Source organism: Peromyscus maniculatus, chromosome 21 (assembly GCF_049852395.1).
Source record: "Peromyscus maniculatus bairdii isolate BWxNUB_F1_BW_parent chromosome 21, HU_Pman_BW_mat_3.1, whole genome shotgun sequence".
In the NCBI taxonomy this organism is placed as follows: Eukaryota; Metazoa; Chordata; class Mammalia; order Rodentia; family Cricetidae; genus Peromyscus; species Peromyscus maniculatus.
Genome location: NC_134872.1, coordinates 984,581 through 1,002,737, shown reverse-complemented (window position 1 = coordinate 1,002,737; position 18,157 = coordinate 984,581). Strand labels below are relative to the sequence as shown.

The 18,157-nt window shown below is 41.8% G+C and overlaps 1 protein-coding gene across 1 annotated transcript in view; it reads right to left on the bottom strand.

Annotated features, from left to right (window-relative positions):
- Positions 1-2,865: 2,865 nt before the first annotated feature.
- LOC102904415 (patr class I histocompatibility antigen, A-126 alpha chain-like) overlaps positions 2,866-18,157 on the bottom strand; it is a 30,786-nt gene continuing 15,494 nt past the window's right edge. Inside the window, exons 5-7 of the mRNA XM_076558050.1 lie at positions 3,409-3,642; positions 3,197-3,307; positions 2,866-2,900 (exon numbers count right to left, since the gene is read on the bottom strand). Of these exons, the coding sequence (XP_076414165.1) occupies positions 2,866-2,900; positions 3,197-3,307; positions 3,409-3,642 (380 nt within the window). The remainder of the gene's footprint in view (positions 2,901-3,196; positions 3,308-3,408; positions 3,643-18,157) is intronic.

Here is an 18,157-nt window from a genome sequence, read left to right as displayed (position 1 = left end):
TAAGTTTGTACTGAATTTTTTTTTTTTTTTAATATAGAAACAGGAACTCTTATTCAAAAATATAGTATATGAGGAGAGTAACAATTTAATAAATCCTTTAAGGTGTATTATGAAATGAGATAAGCACAATAAAACAGTAAAACAAAGGAGGATTTTTTCTTTTTCTTTTTCTTTTCTTTTTTTCTTTCTTTCTTTCTTTTTTTTCTTTTTTTTTTTTTTTTTGTAGCAGCTGCAGCCTGTTTGTCCAGTCTGTATCAAGCCAGATAGCCACCACCGGGAATGGCAAGGTGAGGAGAAGGGTGGAGCCCAAGTGAGCTGAGATGCAGATAGCAGATAGTTAGGTTCAGAGAGAAGAAGGCAGATGTTTAGGATTCCGACCCCTAAACGTCTTCAGGGGTCTGATGAATCCATACAGGTCGTAGTAGGGCGTCCCCTAACCAGGACCTGTTTTTTTGAAATGGGTTAACTGAAGTTCTTGTACTTGGCCAAGATTTTTGTAAATTACCAAGAACTTAATAGTCAACCCAGAAAAAGGAAAGAGAGAGAAAGAGACACTTTTTTAGGAGAGCTGGGAGTTGCCATTGGTTTTTAAATCGGCACTGGCTGTGAGGCTTGCACAGTTATTTAAATGAAGGCTGCTGGATCAAGCTTGTAGTTAACAATTAGAAGTTTATAGCTCAAGTTCGCCTTTGGATTTCAATTAATTTTAGCAAGAAAGGCTGTTTGTAGCAGGACGCTGCTACTACTATGGAGAACATAGTGAACTGCATTAGCTCTGGTTTATGCTCTCAGGAGGTCTGGTAGTGTGAGAATATTGTGTTACCTCCTTGTAAGACCCTGAATGAAGTAATGGCAGGTTTTTCCTTAAAAGGGAGGGGTTAAAATCTCTGACGCTTATCATAGTCTGATGGTAAATTAATTTAATAAGGTTGGCAGCTTTTAGGGGTCTCCTAAATCTTTCCATACATTTTTTAGGAGGCCTTATGGGATTAAGATAGTCTGTTGTTTCCTTATTTAAGCTTATAAACTGACTGGAGCGGACTGAAGTGCCTTTTGTCTTAAGCCTGTGTCCTGTAACTTCTATCAGAAGCTGTTTCTCTTCAGACTCATTCTGACTATTTGCGGGGGGGGGGGGGGTTCATAGCTACTCACCGCTCCAACGGGGGGGCCGGTTTCCCCGGGATCTGCAGCATCCTTCGGTGAGGGCTGGTTATAGGTGATACTTCGGAGGTCTCCAAAATCGTACCTCCCGGAGAGTTGAACCTCTAACTGGGCAGCTCTCTGTGAAGCGATACCTCTACCCCTGGATATGCTTCAGTACCTACTTCTATCAGTCCCCTGAGTACCTAAACAGTTAAGTCTGTTCGTGGCGCCAGGTAACGAGGACTATGGGGGGTCCAGCCCCTCGATAGTCCCCTCCCAGGGTCCGCAGAAGGCTCTATCAACCAGCAGAGAATCTTTAGGGTCGGTAAATCAGTCTACGCACGCAGAGTTCTTTGGTCCATTCGCTTTAATTCTTCTGACATAACATCCTTTATACACAGCTTCAGTTCTGTTCTCATGTCTAGCTCCTTTCTTGCCTGATTTCTCTCTATATTTATCTACTGTCCCCTCTATGTTCTATCTTAATTCCTTCATCTAGTTCTGTCCCTTCTATCTAGTTCTTTCCCCTATCAGCTCCTCTCCTGTCTCCTTCTCTCTCATCTGGCTCTTCCTCATCTTGTTCTTCCCCATCTGGCTCTTCCTCATCTTCCATCTCGTTCCTCTAGTCCTCTCTTTTAGCTCTTCAATCTAGTTCTTCCCCATCTCAGCTTGTTCCTCTCAAGTTCTTACCCATCTCGTTCTTCCATTCTCTTCTCTCTTCTCTGTCTCCTCCTGCCCTGGGAGTTCTGGTATATATACACTTACAAGCAGTATTTCCTTAGCAGTGCAAAGCCAGGCTTCCAGGGTCAAATGGAGGGGTGATAAGAATAATTACAGGGAGACTTGAACTGGGAGTTCTGGCTGCGCATAGCTGTTAGCACAGAAGGTTATCTAAAAATTCCTAGAAGTGGTTAGGTAAGTAGTTAGAAGTCTATAAAGTTAGTAAGGTTGTAAGAAAGGAGGGGTCTGAGCTAAATTGTGTAAAGCTATTACTTAATGTCTACCTGACTTGGGCGGTGTCTCCTTGTGGAATTTACCTTAAGTCAGGAGACTCGCCTGTGGGCTGTTATCACTGTTAATCCTCGGAAATTGGGTGACCACCTGGGTGATGTCTCCTTTAGTCCTTGAAAGTGGCTAGGGGAGATATCTGATTCCAGAGAAGGCCTTTCCTGAGGCTGTTCTCAAAATGCCTGGAATGTGTATGTCCAGAGAGTGATCAGTCTACACTGTTAGTCCTTCTTAGGGGAAAGTCAATTGGGAAAGCTATGAAGGCACACATGATTTTCATAACAGAATACAGCTGATATATAACAAGCCAAGTAACACCAAAAACTCCTTGGGATTTGGCTTCCTCTGGAGGAATTCCATGATCCCTCCAGGTAGTGACTTTGCCATAACCAGCTGAGTTCTTATGATATATTCCTGCGGCCCGCAACACCCATCAACACCAGGTTCTATAAGGGTACAGGTAGATCACCAATAGAGCCAAGGACTCAGCTGTGCTCAGCTGCAGGGATGTTTAGCAGAGTGATGGGGGACTAGGTCTCTGCTTCCTTTCTAGACTTTCAGGGAGGAGGGATTTCTAATGCCAGGACATGGGGCAAAGGGGTGGAAATAAAATGACAAACGTTATCTAATACATCCTTTTCCATCTCTGGAAGGATAAAGACAGAGAAGGATGCAGAATGAGTTGGTTACAGAGGAAACTTCTAGTCCTAAACCTCAGTTAATATTCCAGGGTATGGTCACAGGCAGACCTACAGCAGGGTCAGGAAACATGAGAAAAGGATCAAGTACCCTCCCAGAGGCCTGTTTCCTCCTCCTGGAGACTCCACCTCAGATTTGTGTCCACATCACCAGAATCCTCATTGTGAATCCTTTGTTCTCTATTTTCAGGTGTTCCTCACAGAGTTACTTAAAAATGCTCCCAAAGTGGCTAAGCACAGATGAATGGAAACACTTTATAATAATAAAACAGGAGATGGACACATTTACATGCAGGGCTTGAAATTTCTCAGTGAAGCCCAAATCTCAAACATTTTCTATATCCTACCTGTATTCTTCCTCATCACAATGGCAGCCACAGCTCCAGCAACCAAAATTCCAAGGAGAACCAAGCCAGCAATTATCCCCATGGTGGGGATGGTGGGAGAGGGAGGAGGCTCTGGGAGAGAGAGTAGGAGAGGATAGAAGTGAGTGACCCTCACCCTGCTCAGGGCTCCTGCTTTCCCTAAGGACAGGCTCTGTGCTCTCACCCCTCCTTACCCCATCTCAGGATGAGGGGCTTAGGCAGCCCCTCATGCAGCACATGGCATGTGTATTTCTGCTCCTCCCCAGAAGGTACCACCACGGTTGCCCACTTCTGGAAGGTTCCATCCCCTGCAGGTCTGGTCTCAATAAGATCCATGTCCTGGGTCAGATCCTCCTCATCCCTCTGCCAGGTCAGGGTAATGTCCGCAGGATAGCAGCCCAGGGCCCAGCACCTCAGGGTGACGTCTCCTTCAGGCCTGGGGTGATGGGTCACATTTGTTTTGGGGGGACTGAGGAGAAGAGTCAGAGAAAACAATCTTCTGTTCCTTCCTGTGGAGCACTTGAGCACTGATCATGTGACCATCGCCAGGGTTGGGTTGGAGATTCAAAGAGCAGCACTTAAACTGCATGGACTCAGGATGCAGAACTACCTATTCCTTGGGAAGTTCTAGAATAAAGACATGAACCTCTATACCTCTGAGTGGGTTAAAACCCAGTGACTCTGAATAACTAGAGCTGTCTGCGAACATTGGCAGAAACAGGGGCTGAGATCAAAGGGGAACTGCCACTCACTCCTCTGCATTCCTGAACAGATGGAATCTCTGTTATGGTTTGAATATAAAGTGTTCCCCCATGGCTCAGGTATATGAAGCCTTGGTTTGTTCCGGTGATGCTGATGATTCTAGTGGAATATTGAGTGTGTAGGGTCTAGCTGGAGGGAGTTGGTCACTGGGAGGTGGGCCTTAAGAGTTACAGTCTGTTTCCAGCTACTCTCTGCTTCCTGATATGTCCAGATGTGAGCAAGGTTTCTAGGCTGTGGCCCTGACCTGCTCCCACCCCCATGTGCCTCTTATGAATTGTTAACCGATGGTTGGAAAGCCACAATACTTCAGTTCTTCTCCCATAAAGTTGCTTCTAATCAGGTATTTTGTCACAGGAATGAGAGAAGCAAGTCATATAATCCTTGAAAGCAGGGTGGATCCTGTGGGATCTGGAAACCAGGGATTCTTCCTCTGCTCCAGACCAATGGTGAAAGGGTGGTTGTGACTAACTGGAGAGGCATCAGCAAGTGTCTAATAGGACACCAATGACAAATGTCTTAGTACTGTTCTGTTGCTGTGACAAGACACCATGACCAAGGCAACTTACAAAAGGAAGGGAACAAGCTAACTGGAGGGCCAGTTATTCCCTCTGAGTTGAGATCTGTGTTTTTATTCTTCACATTCACAGTGTATCATGAGTATATTAAATCTACATAAGAAGCATAGATGACCAAGTTTGTATCTTTCCACTGTAGTGGGAATCTTATAGAATCATTGTATCTAGGGTAAACATTAGAATGCAATAGTTGTTTCTCACTGTATCTAGGGTATCAGTAGGATGTGTTAGTGTTTGCTGAATGTATCTAGACCTTGAAGAAATCATAGTAGAGAACAGTGATGGTTTTCTATGATTTATAGAATTTCTCTGAGGAAATTTTCCATTCCTTGCATGACTTTGGTCAGAAGATTATCTGGGCACACTTGGAGTTCTTTAATTATTGGGTGCTACAAACAATACACAATATGAATTAAAGTTTCAGGGGTGTGATGATTTCCTTTAGAGAACATATAGATCAAAGGGGCTTTGGTATGAGGAACTTGTTATACCCCAAACAAAACCTTTGTGAATAATCAATAAATGTGCTTCTGAACAGAGGTTTGAGGTTCAATTCACAGAAACTGTTTCTCCATGCTGCCAGAAAGCCTAAAATTACATTCTGGGGTGAGTTTTCTTCTTTGAACAGCCCACACAATACAGAATGCCCGACATTCTACAATGTCTTAATTAAGTGACAATAAATTCAGTAAGTGTGATGGTTTCCATATCAGGAATTTGGCAGATAATCTTGCTGTCTTTGGTAACCAAATTGAAGCAAACACATGTTCTTTTATTCCAATCTTAATTACTAATATTAATTGAAATGTGACACATCACACAGGAAATATATGCATATATGATGGTTACAGAATAGATACAAAGGTAAAGGAGGCTGCAGTAGAATTTCATGATGCTTTTCCAGTTGGGCTTACAGAAGTGTAAATAGAGGGCTAGAGAGATGGCTCAGGTTAAGAGCATTTACTGCTCTTGTAGAGCACCTGGGTTTGATTCTCAGCACTCACATGGTGGCTCACAAGCATCTATAATTCTGTTCCATGGTATCTGATGCCCTCTTCTGGCCTCTGCAGGAACCAGGAGTATACCTTGTGCACAGATATACGTGCAAGCAAAATATTCATACACAGAAAATATAAATAATCCAAAGAAATGTAAATAGTCTTTTTAATATGGTGGGACCAAAACAGTGCATGGAAGAGGCTGCTGCCATAGAGACAGACACTGAGCAGAAGACTGACAAATGAGTCCAGCTGCAGAGGCAAAAGGGTGGGACCAGATCTAGGGAAAGGAATGGACAGATGGATGGACAGGGATCTAGATGGATGAAAGGAGGTTGAGCAAATTATAGTGAAATAGTCAACATCAGCATAACTGAGCTGAAGCCCCAGGGACAGTGTGGAGTTCTCCATTAGTCACTGATGCACACACTGAGTGTCAAATGACAGATTGGTGTTGAGTCAATGACATTACAGTGCTGATGTCCATGTCTTCTGGGATTCTGATGAAGATGTACCCTTTCATTGACTGAGTATGTCCCACAAGTTCTTGGACCTGGTTTCCCTGATATGATTCTAATACACCCACATATTCCCATGGTTTCAATTCATTTCAATAAATTTATGGCAGATTGCATCCCCCACACTTGCAACACCAGCACTCAGGCTGAGTCTGGAAGATTTATGGGAGTAGATGGTCAGCCCAAACTGTTGATTATTCACTTTTCTCATTAATGTAAAACAAACAAACAAACCAAAACCTGAAAGAAGAAAGAAGCAACTTAAGGTAAGAAGGATTTATTTTGTTTTTTGATTTGAGAAGCTATAACACTTCTTGGCAGGAAAGGCATGGTGGAGTTCATGGAAGCTGGACCATGTGGCTGGGATGACTCACATCTCCATTCATCAGGCAGCAGAGTGTGGGGATACTAGCTCTTATCTCCCTTTTCTTCAGACTGGGCCCCCAAATCACGGGCTGGTGTCACCCACATTCATTGAAGCCCTCCCCTCCTCAGTTAATCTTCTCTGGAAACACCTTCACAGACATTTCCAGGATTGCAAGTCCTGGAAGATTCTAAATCCAGTCCAGATGACAATAAAGATTAGCCTTCAGAGCTACAGGGTGAGTTCCAGGTCGTCCTGGGGTACAGCGTGAGAACCTGCCAAAATAAAGGTGCAGGGAGGACTTGAGGATGGCTCAGTAGTTAAGAACATTTGTTGATCTTGCAGAACACAAAGTTTCAGTTCCTACTATCTAAATGGTGACTCACAACTGCCCGCAACTCCAGTTCCAGAGAATCTAATTTTCTTTTTCTGGTCTCCTCAGGATGGGCCACACACAGTGCTCATAAACTCAAGCAGGCAAACACATGCACACAAAATAAAATAAATCAGCAAATCTTTATTAAAGATAATTGACAGGAGAGATGGCTTCGTGGTTGAGAACACTAGCTGCTATTGAAGAGGACCTGGATTTACTTCCTAGCAAATACACTGTGGCTCATAATTGTAGCAGGAATCTTAAAAGTTCTTATTAATAAAACCAAACCTGAAGCTAGTTATGAGGGTGAACACTGGAAGATCAGAGAGACAGAACAAGCCACAGCTAACCTCACCTGGCCAACTTCTCAGCTGGTCTTGTTTCCTCAGACTGTAAGCTTCAGTGTCCTCATCCCAATGGCTCTCAGCTGAACTGTGCTGCTAGAAGCCTGAAAGCTTAACCAGCCAAATGTTTCTAGTTTCTGGTCCTCATGCCTTATATACCTTTCTGCTTTCTACCACCACTCCCTGGGATTAAAGGCTCGCTTTCTGGATTAAAGGCGTGTGTCACTATGCCTGGCTGTTTCCAGTGTGGCCTTGAACTCACAGAGATCCAGAGGGATTTCTACCTCTGGAGTGCTAGGATTAAGGGTGTGAGTGCCACCATTTTCTAGCCTTTGTATCTAGTGGCTGTTCTGTCTTTGACCCCAGATAAGTTTATTAGGGTGTACAATATCTTGGGGAACACAATACCACCACACATAATCATTCAGTTCCAGGGAGATTCAACAAATTTTCTGATTTCTGAAGGCTCCTACTTTTGGGTGGTTTGCATACTTACACTCCTACGTACACATACACATTCACGTACACATAAGTAATGAAAATAAATTTAAAACCTTTGTCAAGGCAGGGAGGGAATACTATCTGTGCTCTATGCTCAACTATCTAAGACAGGTCTGGGAAGAAGCCTGAGTATTTTAGAACAAGATTTGTGGTGACTGATGTCCATCATCAGAGCATCACCCACAATGAAGAAATATGAAAATAATGTTTTTCCCTGAGAAGAGTAAGAAAGGATTCATGTTATCAGCCCTGAGTTGTCATGTTGGCAGATACATATTGTTTTCTCTCCCATGGGGTTTAGCTTCAGGTGGAAAACATTTACATAACGGGAGCCTCTGACAGTTTACTATCTGAAAAGCGCCTAGTTGATTCTTACTTTTAGGTAAAGATACTAGATTTCAAATTCTTGTTCTTACTAACCATAAAGGAATTCTGCATGTGAAATTGGAGAGTTGAATATTTTTTTTAATTATTTATTTTTATGGAACCAAGTTTGAGTATTTATAGCTAGGCAGAGAACACACAAGCCCATCAATGCCAGTGCCACCCAGAATACACTGTTCCTGCTACTGGACACTGGTTCTTGTGGCTGAGAAAGTTTCCCTGCAGTTTCTGGAAATGATGTGGCAATATTACACTTGCCAAAAGCATTCTGTGCAGTTCCAGCTTTTCCTTATCACCATGTGCTGAGCCAAAGTCCAGCATGTGGTCATTTGACTGGTGGAACCAAGGACTCATGATGTGCTCAGCTGCAGGAATGCTTTTGGGAAACTCCCCCTTCTTCTCAGCATCCTCTTTGCCGCAAAACTCCTGCATAGATATTGACCATTCAGATATTTATTAAACCAACCTGACTGAACAAATCTTCACAGAGTACAAAAAGATTATTCTATAACAACCTTGAACTTCTGATTCTCCTGCTTCTATTTTTTTTAATGCATCTTAAAGATTTATTGACTTTTTAGTGTGTGTGTGTGTGTGTGTGTGTGTGTGTGTGTGTGTGTGTGTGTATCTGTGTGTATGGTAATATTTTATTTGTATTAAAATGCTATTTGTATGTTAATAAATAAAGTTGCCCAGGGGTCAGAGCTATGAGCCAGCCATAGGAAAACAGGGCAGTGGTGGTGTACGTTTGTAATCCCAGTACTTGGTAGGCAGAGCTAGGTAAGTCTCTGTGTGTTCAGGGATACAGCCAGTATTGGATACACATGCCTTTAATCTCAATACCAATCATAGAAAACCTGGAGATCTATACAGACAGGCCGTGACGAGGTAGTCATGTGGTTGGGTTTACAACCAATGAGAAGGCAGAACAGAAACACTATAAAAAGACAGACACACAGGAAGTATCTCTGGTTCGGAGAGGTAGGACCACTGCAGGAGGAAGGGTAAGGTTTTAGCTCTTAGCTCTGACCTCTTGGCTTTCTTCTTTGCATTGGTTCCATGTTTCTTATTTAATAAGATGGTTGGTTACATCTACGTGTGTGTGTGTGTGTGTGTGTGTGTGTGTGTGTGTGTGTATGTCTATGTCTTTATGGGTATGTTCACATCTCTGCAAGTGCCCTTGATGGTCAGAATCTTGGGTCCTCAGATCTCCTAGGATGATTGAGCCACACAAGATGAGTGTGGGAACTAAACTCAGGTCCTCTAAAAGTGCTCTTAACTACTGATTCATTTCCATAGGCCCTGCTTACTCTTCTTGATGGCTGAGTGTGCACCACCACATGGAGTTTATGGGATGATGATCAAGCCTATGTCCTCTGTGCCAGGCAAGCACTCTGCAGAGTTACAAACTCCTGCTCCAGTTTCTTCCTGTGTAGTGCAGCTGGCCTGAAACTCCCCACAGTCTTCCTGCCTCAGGCTCCTCAATACTGAGATTAGAGGTGTGAGACACTATGCCTGATACAAAAGCAAAACTAACCAAGAGTCTAGTTCTTCTCATTGTGTGCACCACAGAGTTTGGTTTCATACAGGTGTCATAAAAAGTAGGTCAGTGGAAGAGTGACTGACTTGCCTTCATGAGAGGACATATCCCCTAAACATCAGTATATGCCATGTGGGAAAACAATCTCAATTATACTGCAAAAATACTCACAGCTAAAGCAGATTAGGAACTGGAAGTTTTAATGACAGTGGTGACTTTTTCCTCTCTCTGGTTAGAGAAATTATGACCATCTGTCTCTACTGAGCCTTTTTCTGTCCTTATGTGCCAGACTGCTATGTAGCTAGTTAGATGTTAGGAGGACCCCTTCCCTCATAATCAGTAGCTTAGAAAACAGAGGACAGATGAAGAAGGAGAATGGAAAGGAGGAAGAGAAAAAGAGGAGGATGGGAAGATATTGAAGAAGGGGATGAGGATGAAGGTGAAGAGGATGAAGGTGATGATGAAGACAGAGGAGAGGAGGATGACGGAGGTGGAAAATACAAAAAAACACCAATAGATTCCAATCTTTAAAAAAATTTTCTTTTAATTTTTTTATTTTCTCCAATCTCTGGGAGTGAGTTGTAGTTATTTCTCCCCTGTCTCTCTTGTGTTCACTTGGCTATTTTTGAGATTCCTTTCCTCAAGACAATGGTTTTCAACTTATTTTTTAAAAAAAAAAAATACCTTGAGCAAAATTAAAGGGAAAATGATTCCACCTTTCTGTTCTACGTTCATTTTCCCCTACTTGTTCCATTGTGGAATCAATACCTCCACTGTGCTCTGTGTGGGGAAGAAAACCCTTCCATTCCTTTCAATATGCTGGATGCTGGAAGGTTGCTCTGCCCCTGTAAAGTAGTGCATGGAATTCTAGCTTTTTCCCTACTTTCTGCATAGCATGCTCGGAGATTACATTGTCTCTATGTGAATATAAACAGTTAGCATTTACCAAAACGAATCTGTTTACTTTCTCTTGTTTAAATAAAAAAAATTTTAAAGGAGAGCATAGAAGGTCAGCAAAGGATGGAACTGAGATGTCTGCATGGGTTAAACAGATGTTTTGTGACAACATGGCTTCTCCTTCAACATGTTTAATTGTGATGTTTAACAGCTATCCTTTCAGTTTAAGATGACACTTTTCAAATAAAATTCTCTCATAATGATGACTTGAGCCCCTGTTCCTCAATGGGAGACTCAGCAGAACTCACAGGGATTTATTTGGAACTGACATTCTCCATTGGAATTTTTTCTTTTCACTGGAAGGGAAAGAAAAGATGCTCAGCTTTAAACATTAAAAGTGCACAGGTGGGCTGGTGGGATGGCTCAGAGGTTAAGAACAGTCCTGTTTCTTGTCGGTGTGGTGGCCCATTCCTTTAATCCCAGAAAGCAGGAGTCAGAGGCAGGTCTGCATGGTCTACATAGTGAGTTTGAGGATAGCCAGGGCTATTTAAAAAAAAAAAAAAAAAAAAAAAACCACCACCTTTATCAGGACCAGTTAATATTCACCAGGCCTTTTTAGTTTCTGAATCACAAGCAAATATGTTTAATGTCACTGAATAATGTAATAAGGAAGTGCTTCTGTTCAATAATTTCAGACCTAACCTCAAACTTCCTACTTCATTCTTTAAAAAAAAAATATATTCATTTTTATTTTTAGTCATGTGTTATTCTTTGTGGGGGTATATGAACATGAGTGCAGGTGTCCTTGGAGTCCAGAGGAGTTAGATCCCTGGAAATGGATACCATGTGGGGGCTGTGAACAGAATTCTGGGCTTCTGTAAAAGTAGCATGCACTCTTAACTATGGAGCCATCCCTTCAATCCCATATTTCCTACTTTCTTTCCTTCATGAAATTCTATCTAGATTCCAAACTCTCTAAAGAGAATGATATCTCACAGAAGTTTCACCAAGCTCTAGACTTCAGAAGTCAAGCAGCCCTTTGTCTCTCAGATCCATCCAGTGCATGTTTCGTGCTGATTGGACCTTCTAATAACAGGCAAAACCCAATGCTCCAGTGCAGTGGTATCAGCTGCCACCTGCTTTAGTTAGGGTTTCTATTGCTGTGAACATACACCATGAAACCAGGCAACTCTTCAAAAGGAAAACATTTATTTGGGGCTGGCTTACAGTTCTAGAGGTTTAGTCCATTATCTTCATGACAGAAATCATGGTTGCATGAAGGCAGATGTGAGCCGAGAGTTCTATATTTTGACCCACAGGCAGCAGGAAAAGACTGAGCCACTAGGCCTTTCTTGAGTGTCTGAGACCTCAAAGCCTGCCCCCACAGTGACACACTTCCTCCAGCCAGGCCACATCTACTCCAACAAGGCCACACCTCCTAATAGGCCACACACTCCCTCTGGCCCTATGGAGGCCATTTTTTGTTACTGGACTGGACATTGTTAATATGATACAATGGAGTTTTTATCTGAATCTATCAAATGTTAATGGACTAGACATCATTAATATAATTTTTGGCTGTATATATTGTATATTGGATAGTTTTTCTTGTATTAGTTATAAGCTATCTTTAATTTTAGACAAAAAGAAAGGAAATATGGTGGCATTGTGTTCCCCCAAATATTGTGTACCTTAATAAACTTATCAGGGGTCAGAGAACAGAAAAGCCACTAGTTAGGCAGTGATAGCACACGCCTTTAATCCTAGCATTCCAGAGGCAGAAATCCATCTGGGATCTCTGTGAGTTCAGGGCCACATTGGAAACAGCCAGGCATGGTGACTCTCGCCTTTAGTCCCAGGAAGCAAGCCTTTAATCCTAGGGAGTGATGGTAGAAAGCAGAAAGGTATATAAGGCGTGAGGACCAGAAACTAGAAGCATTTGGCTGGTTAAGCATATGGCTGGTTAAGCATTTGGCTGGTTAAGCTTTCAGGCTTTGAAGCAGCACAGTTCAGCTGGGATTCATTCTGGATGAGGACTCAGAGGTTTCCAGTCTGAGGAAACAGGACCATCTGAGTAACTGGTGAGGTGAGATAGCTGTGGCTTATTCTGTCTCTCTGACCTTCCAGTATTCACCCCAATAACTGGTCTCGGGTTTGATTTTATTAATAAGAACTTTTAAGATTCCTGCTACAATTTTTATTCAAACCACCACACCACCCTAATTGACAAAGCCTCTTACTTACACTAGAATCTACATTCACTCTGATGTTCTTCATGATTGATTCCTTGTAACTCCATAAGACACAGCATCTGTATGTCAGTAGGCCACTGTCAACAAGGCCTATGACAAATTCTCTCATCATCTTGTGTCATGTTATATCCAATTATACAGTTACTCCTCCTTGGTAAACTGAGATTCCCTTCCCCATCACATCATTTGCAGCAAGGAGAAATCAGTCTAGGAAATTTTTAGATAGAAACCATTCGGGGAACTCCCTTGTGTAAATTACTTGCAGTATCTTTCATCTGAAGCTAAACCCAATGGAAGAGAAAACAGTATGTTTTCCTCAGCATCACAACTCAAAACTAATGATATTTGCCCTTCCTTTTTCAGACAAAAACAAACAAACACATACATTTTAAAAACCATATATGCCCATAGATGACCTTTCCCCATTATATTTATGTGGTGGTATTGTGTTCCCCAAAATATTGTGTTCTCTAATAAATTTATCTGGGGTCAGAGAACAGACAGCCACTAGATACAAAGGCTAGAAAATGGTGGCACTCACACCTTTAATCCTAGCATTCCAGAGATAGAAATCCCTCTGGATCTCTGTGAGTTCAAGGCCACATTGGAAATAGCCAAGCATGGTGACACGCCTTTAATCCCAAAAAGCCAGCCTTTAATCCCAGGGAGTGGTGGTAGAAAGCAAAAAGATATATAAGGTGTGAGGACCAGAAACTAGAAGATTTTGGCTGGTTAAGCATTCAGGCTTTGGAGCAACACAGTTCAGCTGAGAGCTATTGGGATGAGGACACAGAAGCTTCCAGTCTGAGGAAACAGGACCAGCTGAGGAATTGGCAAGGTGAGATAGCTGTGGCTTGTTCTGTCTCTCTGATCTACCAGCATGGACCCCAATAACTCGCCTCGGGTTTGATTTTATTAATAAGAACTTTTAAGATTCCTGCTACATATTTACTCTACTCCTACTACAATCAGTGGTCACAAATCTTGTTCAAAAATACTCAGGCCTCTTTCTAGATCCATCATTTAGATTACTAATCATGGAGCCCAAGACATACTCCCTGCCCTTTTATTTTTTGTTTTGTTTTCTTTATCAAGGTAGGGTCTTACTATATAGCTCTGACTCTCCTGGGACTCACAGAAATTCACCTGCATCTGACTCCTGAATAAAGGCATGCACTGCTGTGGCCAGATCCCCCTCTTCTCCCATGCTCGCTTTGAACCCACTATGTAGCTGTGATGGTTATTCTTGTCAGCTTGACTGGATTTAGAATCCCTTGGGAGATGCAGTTCTGGGTGTCTGTGAGGATCTTTCTTGTGAGGAGTAACTGAGGTGGGAAGACCCACCCTGAGTGTAGATGGTACCATCCTTTGATCTGGGGAAAGGAGAAAGCCAGATGAGAAGCAGCATCCCACTCTCTGTTTCATTATCCTCTGAGACACAACACATCCCAGCCACATGCTCCAGCTGTTCTGAACTCAACCATGCTTTCTCTGTCATGGTGAATGGTACCTTCCCCAAAGCAAAGAAGATGCTGAGAAGAAGGGGGAGACTCAGGGAGTCTCCAGCCAGATGGAGGGGAAGCAACATGGGCAGTATAAAGTTAATAAAGCCACAAGACAAAATGTATTGGTAAAAATTGATTAATTTAAGCTGTAAGAGCTAGATAGCAATAAGCCTAAGTCAGCTTATATAATTAATAATAAGTCTCTGTATAGTTATTTGGGGGCTGGCTAATGAGACAGAATAATCAGATTACAAAATGTCATCTTTGAATATACAATGAATTCAGAGTAAGCCTAGCTACACCAGACCTGTTATAAACAACAAGGACAACAACAACACAACTCAAGAAATAAAAGAGCTATGCTTCATCTCTGCAAAGATTCTATCTGTGAGAGGAAACTCAGGGATTTTGTCTTTCTGTTTATTACACAGAGTAATTTTCAAAGACTTGTGCAGCTACTTAAAATACTTAGACATAGAGCATCTCAGTCAACTACACTGTTCTGGGCTTATATATAGGGTGATATTTTATTTGTATTGAAATGTGATCTTATTTGTATGTTAATAAATAAAGTTGCCTGGGGGTAAGAGCTATTAGAGCCATAGTGAAAGCTGGGCAGAGGTGGTGCAAGCCTTTAATTCCAGCACTTGGTAGGCAGAGCTAGGTGTGTTCAAGGATACAACCAGCATTGGAGACACATGCCTTTAATCTCAATACCAACCATAGAAGACCTAGAGGTTTGTACACACAGGCAGTGATGAGGCAGTTATGTAGTTGGGTTTACAACCAATGAGAAGGCAGAACAGAAAGTCTATATAAAGACAAAAACACAGGAAGTAGGTCTATTTTGCTGAAGAGGCTAGCTGCAGCAGACAGGTAAGGCTCTTAAATCTGATCTCTTGGCTTTCTTCTTTGCATTGGTTCTGTGTTTCTTATTTAATAAGAAAATTGGTTACATCTACATTTGGCACCCAATGTGACAAGAATCCATTAAAAATGGCTAGGCTTGGGGGCTGGAGAGATGGCTCAGAGGTTAAGAGCACTGACTGTTCTTCCAGAGGTCCTGAGTTCAATTCCCAGCGCCCACATGGTGGCTCACAACCATCTGTAGTGAGATCTGGCGCCCTCTTCTGTGTACATAATAAATAAATAAATAAATCTTTTTTTTAAAAAAAAATGGCTAGGCTTGGCTAGGAAGCAGGTCCAGTTTCGAGCCTGGGGGGGGGGGGGAGGCTCCATAGCTCCGGCCCAGGTCGGCTTGGTCTCAGGCTGGACTGACTGTAGCCCTAAGTGGTTACACGCAGTTGGAGCTACTTGCTTAAAGCTGGTGCTACAAACAACTCAGGCCTGCCATGCCGAACAGGGCCCCTGCCTGTAAAGCCAACACACGTGGTCAGAGCTTAAGGAAGACAGAGCCAAGGATTCACTTGGCTCAAGCGGGAACATGTGGCTGGATTTAAGCTCTTAGCCAAAACTTGTGGCTACGTTTTCTTGTGCTCTCTCTCTCTGGATTCACACCTCAGACACTAGGTGGCTGTTTTGAAATTCCCTCGGATTTCTACTGGTCTACGCAGACTTGGTAAGTCAGATAAGATATCAAATATTTAAAAGGAAACTATTTAAAAGAGAATTTTTTTCCACATTTAAAAAAATGGGTTTTATGTGTATATTGGAAAAAATTGGGCTTTGTTTGAAATTTTAGGCAGTCTGACAATAGAACAGCTATATGAGAAGATTAATATTGATCAAATTCTGCAGTTTATAAATTTTCTTATCCTCATTTTACTATTTAAAAAGATAGTCAATTTAAGTGCCAGGATAACTGTTTTAGAAAAACCTGTTAAACCTGTAAAAATGAATTATAGAGAAATTAAAATTCAGAAAAAAGATATTAACAGTGAAGTTGTTTCAAAATTGGATCATAAGTTTACAGAAAGAAAGCCTGTTTTCACAAAATCACCCTTAATTTATCCGGTAGCCGTAGAGCAGCTACCTGGTGAAGAGACTAGACAAACTACTTGGATTCCAATTGAAATGTAAGACTTATGAAGATTTAAGGAGGCAATAGCATCTTATGGCATGCATTCCCCATATGTAAAGAAAATGCTAAACTCTTGGTCAACTTATAATAGGATTATACCATAGGACTAGCGGGAGCTGGCACAAGCTGTTCTGGAACCCAGCCAGAGGTTACAGTGGCTAACTTGGTTCAAGGATAAATCTAAAAACATAGAAAAACAATGCAGAGATAAAGGAACACAAGTTTGCCAGGATCAACTCATTGGAGAAGGCCAATATGCTTCAGTACAAACAAAATGTTTATATCATGTCCAAACCCTAATTTTATGTCGAACGGCAGGCTTGAATGCATGGGACAGAGTTGAGGAACAGGGGGAGAAAATGAGTCATTTACAAAGGTTATACAAGGTCCAAAAGAATCTTTCACAGATTTTTTTTTTTTTTACAAAGATTGACTTCAGCAGTAAAGAGAATGGTCCCGAATTCAGAAGCCAGTCACATAATAATCGAATCTTTGACTTTTGAGAACACAAATGCAGCATGCAAGAGAATAATCAGGCCGTTAAAGGCAAGATCTACACCTTTGGAAGATTGGATTAGAGACACGGATAATGTTGAGGCTCATGAGCATGATGATATATGGGTAGGAGAAGCAATTTCAAAAAGTTTGAGGAACATTAGATGTTTTGGATGTGGAAAGCAAGGACATTTGAAAAGGGACTGTAGACATGTAATTCCTAGAAACAATGTTTCATCAAGGAACACTAGCAGCAGAATGCCCCTTCCTTCTGGAGTATGCAGAAGGTGTGGCAAGGGAAAACACTGGATCAACGAATGTAGATCAACAAGGGACAGACAAGGTAACCCTTTGCCTTGGGCTTCGGGAAACTCCCAGAGGGGCCTCATGCAGGCCCCCATAGCAAATCCAGTTCAAACCTTTCCTGCAGCCGTAGAGGAAAACCCTGCTCAGAGCAATTAAATAACCAAATGCCTATTGGAATAAATTATGCTGGTCAGGATGATGACACAGAGAGAATAGAAAATTCAGGAGAAAACATAAAGAAAATTTTTTTGGCAAACTTCTATTAATGAACAGAGACCAAAATTAATGATAAAAATAAATGGTGTTTTGTTGTCTGGTCTGGTAGACAGAGGTGCGGACATTGCCGTAATTGCACCAGAATTTTGGCATTTAACTTGGCCTCTTCAGGAGGTAAACATTCAACTGTTAGGAATTGGGACATTATCTTGGGTGAAACAGAGTGCAAGATGGCTGGAATGTATAGGTCCAGAAGGACAGAGAGGAAAATTAAAACCATATATGGCTAACATAGCTATGAACCTGTGGGGTCAAGACTTGTTGCAACAATGGAATACTCAGATTAACATCCCTCCAATCTCAGAAACAAATCATAAACTAGCACATGTTTCTGAGAGAAATATTAGAAGGCATTATTCTGAGTAGTCACCAGCCATCCATATTATAGAAGAACAGGGCACAACAATTGATGATCTCCCAAAGACACCAACAGCTCTACCTTTAAAATGGTTCACAGACAAGCCTGTATGGGTTCCGCAATAGCCTTTAACAACAGAGAAACTTCAGGCTTTAGAAGAACTGGTAGAAGAACAGTTAAATGCTCAGCATATTAAAGAATCAACCAGCCTTTGGAATTCTCCTGTATTTGTTATTAAAAAGAAATCTGGTAAATGGAGAATGGTAACAGATCTTAGAGCAATTAACAAAGTAATTCAGCCAATGGGCTCTCTACAATCTGGGATGCCTTTGCCTACTCTGTTACCAAAAGGATGGCCTCTCATAGTTATTGATTTAAAAGACTGTTTCTTTTCAATACCCTTACAAGAAAAAGACAGAGAAAGATTTGCTTTCACAGTGCCTACTTATAA